At 38.8% G+C, this 8,790-nt stretch overlaps 1 protein-coding gene across 1 annotated transcript in view; it reads right to left on the reverse strand.

Annotated features, from left to right (window-relative positions):
• Nucleotides 1-8,370, reverse strand: part of Neil3 (nei like DNA glycosylase 3) — a 53,481-nt gene extending 45,111 nt beyond the window's left edge. The window contains exon 1 of the mRNA XM_059244517.1: nt 8,108-8,370. Coding sequence (XP_059100500.1) covers nt 8,108-8,263 — 156 coding nt within the window. The 5' untranslated portion in view covers nt 8,264-8,370. The remainder of the gene's footprint in view (nt 1-8,107) is intronic.
• Between the last annotated feature and the right edge of the window lie 420 nt (nt 8,371-8,790).

Genomic DNA, 8,790 nt, shown 5'->3' on the forward strand with positions numbered 1-8,790 from the left:
TTCGAAGGGCAAATGCCTGGTCAGAGCAGCAGGATGGAGATATCACAGAGCGCAGTGTCTGCAGAGAGGCAGAATGAAGTCTCAATGTGTACGGAACACACAAACAGGGGTGATGAGAGGAACTGGAGATCAGCAAATTTTTGTTCATTTTGAGATGACTTGTGTTTGTATGTTGATGGGAAAGATTCCTTCATGGAAAGCAATCACACAAGAGGACACTTGCAGCACCGTCTTTAGGAAGCAAGAAGAGAACGCTCAACGTCACACGCAATGTGTTGGTCTGGATGGAGACCACTTTAATATCAGGATGGAGGGCAGACAATACAGGTATAAAGGATAGTCAGTATGGAGTCATGCCTGTCCTACTTATCTACTGATTGATTAAGTTTTCTGAGTAAACTGGGAAACAAGATCATCAACTAAGAGAAATACAGGGACCGGATCCTCAAAAATTATGTATAGTATGTGATAATGTTACGCCATCTCATCATCCTCAGGTTGAAGCCAATGTCCTCACACAAATGGTATCACTAGTTCCATCCTCTCATTTAAAATCTGCCAAAAGACATCTATGAAAAAGATGGCCTTGAAATCTCACTGGATAGCACCAAGGGCACGCCTACCTATCCTAACTAAAGCTCATTAACTAATTGTCCTAATCTCACTGGAAGAAAATGCTCTAGGTTGTTAAGCTAGTTAATCTTGTGTTTATCTACATCATAACTCTCCTGATTTTTTTTTAATTTTATAAATTCTGAAAACCTGGCCAATATCTGACAGATATATTATACCCTATAAGGACAACTGTCCCACTGTCAGAACACTGAAGTTTAATTCAGCAGCAATATACCACTGTTTATTGTTGTAACTGGAGGACCAAAATATTTAAGTAAAATTCATATCTAATTTTTGGTACCTCTTAAAGCTACATCACTATAATTCAGACATATATCTCAGAAATATCTTACAGAAAAGAAAATATGAGTTTTAATGGAAGTCTGAACTTTTGGCTATTAAAATACCCAGGGCTATAATAATACCAGTTAGGGAGAGATCCAAATCATCCTCATACTAATAACTATTCTAGATTTTTCTCAAGTAATTTCTAACCATGTGCTAACTTACTATACAGAACACATAAAGTGGGTAATATGGTTCCCATATAGTCTATGAAGAGGACCTAAAGCATCACACTCAGGGGTTGATTTCAACAAATTTTTGTTGCACTATAGACCTCTATGCATACATATAAACACACACACACACACACACACACACACACACACACACACACACACGGTATAGTCACTCAAGGAAGCAAGGGTTGTCTTAGAGCATCCATTAGCACATCTACTGTTAACCATCAGAAACTGTAGGAACATCTAAACATGAAAATTTTACCCTTTTAGTATTATAAGACAAAGCCTTCATGGATTGTCCTTCAAACCTTTATGATTCCTGGACCACTTACTTATTAACAACTCAGAGGAGACCATATGCCCTTGCAAATCAATTCTGTTGTGCCTAGGAGGAGGAATCCAGAAATATAAAGGCCAATATACTTAAAATGCATGAGACCATTATATATCTCCACACAGCTGTCAGGGGAAAGTGAAATATGTTGTCGTGGCTGAGAGAGCCTCTGAGAGCCTCAAACAAAATTCTTAAAGGTGTAAAACACATCTCACTTGCTCTACTGGTATTTTAGCCTATTCTTCATAGCTAAAGACAGTATACATTATGACATCAAAGACGAAAGCCATTATGAAATTAAAGGTTCTACCACGTTGAGAAAATGTTCATAGCCCTACGAACGTCCGAAGTGTAATGTAGGAGGTAGGAGAAGGGCAGGCAAGGAGTGAACAGAGACAGGGAAAATATTTACTTAGGGAAAAACAATGACCTGAAACTATCAAATGACTTCAGCACAGCAGAAATTCATCCAGCCACAGATGCTGTACGACCTTAGCTTGAATAGGTTTTAAAGAATTGGCCTTTTTTTTTTTGTAACCTAATGAGGTACTTAGGAATTAAAGGGAAATGTTGACACAAATGCCTTCCTTGTTTATATACATAGTTTAGACCTCGATGGCTCTCACATTTCCCCATTGCCTACCTGGGGAAGCTTTCTGCTGGCCACATCTTGGCAGATTGCTTTCTTATCCACTGCCATGGTACTTATTACACTGAATTGTTATATGTCTGTGACTTGTATTTCTCTCCCATCTATGTAAGTTCCTTGGGGACAGGGACTCTGTTTAGCTAATATCCTCAGGGGCTTTCTACAGTGTCTGGGGAGATTTGTAACATCCGTGGAATTAAATAGAACCTTTGTCCTTTCCCTTCTAAAATCAGGACTGGATTTAAAATATACGACTACTGTCTCCACCACGGTGCCCTTTTTATAATTACTATTTCCAAAATTTCTTGACGGAAAAAGAAAGAGAAAAAGAAAAAAAAACCAATCTTTTATTTTCTAATTATCTGCAGTGGAAGAAACACAATGATTGTCAAATGCTACATGAAAGTAAAGTTCTATAATCAGTCCTTCAAATTTCCCAGGAAGTAGAGAACTTTATATGCTATGTGACCTTTTCCAATCAGATTGACTCATGGTTAGCAACCAATCCCCAAAGAACCCTATCCCGCTGTGCCTCCCCCCTTTCTGATTGGTCTACTTGGCATTCAAACACAGCTTTAAAAAGCGTACTCAGATATTTCATTTTTGGAGAAAAGTGACATGTAAAGATCATTTTTAAATTTGGGTTATCCATTATGCAGGTGCTTTGCCCAAGACAACTGATTCCCAAGACACTGTCACTTTTAAATAATCAACTATCCAGAACACTCAGGGCAAAAGAAAAGTTTCAACTATACTTGACTAGCTCTCACAAGTCCCTTCATATATTTTTCACTGCTTCTTCTTCTGTACCATCTCATTTTGTGAGTTTCTGCGTACAGAATGGGCAAGGCTTTTGCAATAAACCTAAGATATTTACAAGATATTCAGTCGTCCTGCTATGGAATCAAAGGTTATCACCTCTTTCTATAAGCTTCTACTGCCCAGACAAATTCAAAAATTAATTTCCAGAAAGCTATTATCTTTGCTATAACTATACACAATTGCCCAATACGTATTTGACTTTCTCATGTTGACCCTTATAATCTTGTTACTGTGTTATTTGAACATTTGGACCTTTTCTTTCTTTGTCTGAAATAGAGATGAAAATCTCCTTTGCCACAATTTTAAGTATGATTGAGTAGGGTTCACCTTCCCATTTTCAAGTGGCTTAATAATATGAAATCTTCAAAACAACATATATTTCCAGAGACAGCCCATGATTTATTGTGCTGATTACCATTTATCTTGCCTACCCGTGGGTGAACCAGGAAGATGAACTTTTCAGAGAAAAATAAGACTTTCCTAGACAAATGTTTTGACTCTCATTCAGTTGTATATTGTTGCCACAGAGAATGTTCTATTCACTCTCATAGTCTCAGTAATATACTTTTTAAAATTATAGGTCACTTATCTATCAATCTAAACCCTCAAAAACCCTAATTTCAAAATGATTTCCAAGATCCAAAATAATGTCTTTAGGACCATACATGAAAATGTGTTCTACACCCTTGAGAACTTTTGCGAAGACTAAATAAGCTGTACCTCACCTGATGATATCAAGGGCTCATACACTCCTCGTAAAAGAAGAGGACATTCTGACATATTCTAATGTAAGCGGGTCTGCTGAGAAAGCTGTGCTCCAGGAAAAAGAGGAGCAATCACAAAAATGTTTATTTTGCTAACTACTAAGCAAAGAGCTTTTAGGTCCTCTAACTTACCCTTGATCAAATGAAGTAAGATATGAGGACAAGCATCTCCACATGAGGATGTAACAAAAGTACAGATGACTGGATGTTCTCTACAGCATCTGTTTGATGTTGGATCAAAGCTACAACAGCCATAGACAACTCATGGCCCTCATCTGTAGAATAAATAGAATCTACTTCATCCTCCTTCCTTTCCTGAGTCCATGTAATAGTGGGTACTAATAATAATGACCTCGAGTCTCTGGAAAAGTCATTATCAGTATCCACTTAAAAGACAAGAAGTATATGATGCATGTCCTACAAAATATATAGGAAACCCTTTTGGATACTTGATTAGCTTGTCCTTTCAAATAAAAGGCAAGAAAAAAAATCTATAGTTTTTTTTTTTTTCCTACTTTGAACACGGGGAGATTTTTACTATGGGGTTTCTGTACTATGATGTAGCAATACATGCCTCCAAATGACACATACAAGTAAAGGTTCACATAGTCATAATAAGAGACTTCAGACAGACTCTTAAAAAAAATACTTAGCCATTTTACAATATTCAAAGCTTGGCTTTTCTCCATCCAGCCAACTACTATTTAAATGCTTAGCCTGTTCATGATGCTCTAACGTATCATACAGATAAATTAAATGTTGGTAACATATGAAATAGATGTATGAAATCTTAAGGGATCATCAGAATAATCAATGCATGTTTCAAATCAATGAATGTTTATGAATAGACAGTTTCATTCTTGTGAAAGGAGATTAACTAAAAACACATGCAGATTACATACTGATTTCACTAAAATACTATATCAACCCAAAAATTAAAATTGGAGGATTGACTCTTCAAAGCTCATTAGCCGAACATGTTCATTTACATTCTGATATTGTTTCTTACCATAAGGTCCCACCAGCTCCAGCAGAGTTTGATGCAATGTGCTTACACGGTTGCTTGATTTTAAGCTGACAAGACAGTGGGCCACAACTTAGAAAAGTAATACAGCGTGTGGATGACTGGCAGATGCCAAGATCTTCTACAGTGAGTGTTCTTCAAAACAAGGAGCAATTGTCACAGGGGGAGGGGAATAAGTGGGTTTTTCTATGGACTTTAAATTAGAACAAAGAGAAATGCTGTATGATAAACAGAGTCAGTGGTTCATTCTGGCAGTAGCTCCTGAGGTAAGACATTTTATGTTTGGTTTTAGGAATGATTATCTGAAGTTCAAATCTTTTATTTTAAATGGCCACTTAATATTTCTTTAGCTCTCCTTTGTTATTTTTTTCATATTTATTGTACTGTAAAGAATACAGTATGCAATTATTTTTAAATGCTGCTTTGAGAAAACTAATCATTTCAAGCCAGCAGTAGAAACATTAAATAGCTTTAGCTCTTTGGCATATATGCCTAAGAAACAGGGGATCATCTATTACAATAATGATCTTGCCAGAAGTTTGTGACAATGGTCCATATTTTAATGAAATTTAGTATAGATCCAACATCCCTCTCAAATGCAAAAGACTGCTGATATTTACAAAGGTTATTATTATGCTTTTTTAGATCAAAGGCCCAGAAAATGAAGCCACAAGAGAGTATTTAGAATTTTACGGAAAGCCACAACATTATTAATTCCATATTGATTTTCAATCCAATGTCAATAGAATTAGATCCTTCATCCTAATCACAAGGCTCTATTCCAATAATTAGTTCTTCTTTCTATTACAGCATTATCCATAATAGCTTTAAATGCAGGGCTATTTATTTGTGGAATATAGCTTAGTGAGTACTGTTGCCAAGGGACTCTAATCACTGCTCAACCATTAATAAAGCACTTATATTAGGTTATCAAGATGCACTCTTTGGTGCCATCTGAACACAGGAAAGAAGAGAATTATCAGAGCAGATAATTGACTGAGGTGAACAAAATTTAAGTGGTGGAGGACACCGCCAAAACCCAAGGTCATACTTCTTCAGTTAATAAGAAATTGCTATCACGTGCAGGGCCTTATGGTGGGCCATTGCATTAACCACTCTATTACTGAATCTTTTATTACTGAGTAGCTCTAGCATACATAAAAGTATTTGTTTTGGAGCCTGAAGGGAGATCAAACCTTGGCCCAACCCCTTTCTACATGTGATAGTGTTCAACTGATTTAAGCTCACCTTGAGCCCCCATATTCATTTTCTGTAGCATCTGGTTTATCTTTATTATAGTACAGTCTTTCTCACGGCCAACTGTACTTCACGTTTTATCACAGGTCATCAGCGTAAACTTAAAAGAAATTGTTAATACTATTTTGCCTAAATCCCAATGAGATGATTATTTAAAACATAATCTTGGTTTCTTGCAACAGGAACCTTATTTGGTTTTATTTTCCCCAGCCACTAGCGCAGAGTGTATCACAAAACACTGTTGAATAATATAAACCCTGGTATCAATGAGGATGCTCATATCTTAGGCATTGCTAAGGGCTGCATACAGTCTTTACTTCTAATATGGTGACTGGCTTCCTGTACTTAATCTCTACCATCAGCAGCTGAGCGCAAGCTCCTCACCTGGATCACTGCCATGCCTACTTGAGATTTCTTCCAGTTTATTGCTTCTTCAGTATACAGGGTTCTATCCAAACTGGAAACAAATCCCACTACCATTCAAGGTTTCTCATGATGACTAAGCCATCATGATAAAGTCACGATAAAGAAAAAGTCCCTAACGTGAAGCATTTGAAATGGCTCTGCAGGTAAAGGCACCTAAGGCTGAAGTTGTCCGTTTGGCTTGGTCCCTGGAACTCACACTAGGTAGAAAGAGAGCTAACCCTGCAAGTTGTCCCAACTTATGCTGTGCCACACAGGCAACCACATAAACAAGTACACACACAAAAAAATAAAATTACACTCAAAGAAATTCAAGTCCCAATTGTGGTATATGGAGTTCTTTATAATCTGCCTGTCAGCTTTAATATCAAACCACCTTCTTATCTCACTCTTTTATACACACTGATTTTCTTTCAGGCCCTTGTATGCTATTCTTCTGCAGAGGCCCAGCTTCATTCCAGGAACTCTTTATCTCCATACATATGCCCCCTTCATATATCAGCTGTGTTACCTCCCTAGGAGGTCTCTCTCTATGTCCTAACAGAGAATCACATTCTCCCTCTGAAAACTTAACAATTTGTAATCCTTTACGTTATCCTTAATGGAATGGCTATGCACTTTCCCAACTACAGTATAAAAATAAACTTACTTTCACTTTCCCGTACTTTGGTACTTTAAGAGTATTCTAAATTTTGCTGAAAGAGTGATCTTCATCAACATTAGTACTTTAGAGAAACCATTAACATAGATCTCTAGAGTACTCTGAAATAATTTCGAGAAACATGATAATTTTTAAAAAAAAGCACAGAGCACTTGCTGACATATCAAGTCAAAATAAATAGAAGGGCAACTGTTCAAAGATCCAAAACATTTCTTTTTACTCAGCTTGAAAATATGTTTTCCTCGGTTCCTTCAAATTGGGAACATATGCTAATTTCAGGGCAGAAAACTTCTTCCCTGGACCAGCGGCGATACCGAAGCTTTGCAAGAGAAATTGAAGTGCAGCACAATATTGCATGTATCCACGAAAAACAATCAACCACACGTCTAAGGGGCTTTCAAAGCATGATAGTTTAATCAGAATAATTTCAGTACAATTCTGAGTTCTTACCAAATGACTGTCTAGCCATCTGCAGTGTATGCCTGAGTGGCAAGAAGCTGTGCTCCAATTTATTTTAAAAAGAAATAAATTCACTTAAGGAAACCAGAACTAGGTTTTACTGCCCTTTCATTAGATGGCAATATTCAGCTGAGTGAGTATTTAGTGCTAAATTTTCCATGTGCAATTTTAGAATTATATATTACTTATCAACTGCAGATTTTTCAGGCAAGCAAAGGGCTAGAATTTTATGTGGAAAGTTCAGTCTTACAATGCGAAGAAAAACAGACGCTGCACAAATCTGATGATACCGTCAGTGAAAGTAGACGGTAAACACCAGAAAACATCTTTTAAGGACTGACTTACAGAAGCGGCTTGTTATAACTAAAATATCATCCAAGGAGCTAGCACTGGCAGTGTTAGCCAGCTTCTGGCTAGGACTCACTTCTTGGGTAACGATAAATGTTGGGAAAACACAGGCCCAAGAACACCAGGACCGGAGTAGATGCAGATGCCACGGATGCCAGAAACAGGTTGTTTCTGCTCTCACTCATCTTCCCACTGCAAACTCCAAGCAGGACGTAGGACTGACTCACCTGGGAAGAGACTTCAGCCAGAGAGGCTGCTGGGGGCAACGCGGGGCCCACCAGGCTCTGCAGAGCTTGTCCCTGCACGCCAGTCACCGCTTGGCCTGGGAGCACTCGCGCCCGAATCTTCTCTCCATTCAGAGTACAGCCTGGCCCTTCCACCATCTCTGGAACCCGCCCTGAGCTCCTGATAGCTGCAAGGCCTGACTGAAAAACAACCAAGCAACTTCACTTCCGGCTAGCACAGACCGGGCGGGATGAAAGTTCAAATCTCCCGCGTGCCCGGTCCCGCCTAGGGCCCCCTAGGCCCCGCCCACCAGAACTCAAGCCCCGCCTATCGGCGTCCACGCCCCGCCCAGGAGTGCCGACTCTGCCTGGAACCCTGTAGCTCGCACCACCCCAGGCGCTGCCGGGTCACACACACCTCGGTCTGGATCCAGTGCAAAGTGAAAGCAGTGCAAAGAACCAGGCTTAATGTAAGAACGCGAGGAAATGGGACTTGAACACTTAGAAACTCTGTTCCAGCTGCTCAGCCCATGCACTCTTCCTAAACCAACCTCTTAATCAGCCCTAAAATGCTAAGTTATTGAAGACAGTCTGGCAGACCGATGCTTGATAAGCCTTACTCTAACCTGAGAGGCAGGACAAAAGCTGAGAGGCAATTTTAGGAGACAAACAATATTGTCTGTATT

The sequence above is a fragment of the Peromyscus eremicus genome, chromosome 17 (assembly GCF_949786415.1).
Source record: "Peromyscus eremicus chromosome 17, PerEre_H2_v1, whole genome shotgun sequence".
Classification (NCBI taxonomy): domain Eukaryota; kingdom Metazoa; phylum Chordata; class Mammalia; order Rodentia; family Cricetidae; genus Peromyscus; species Peromyscus eremicus.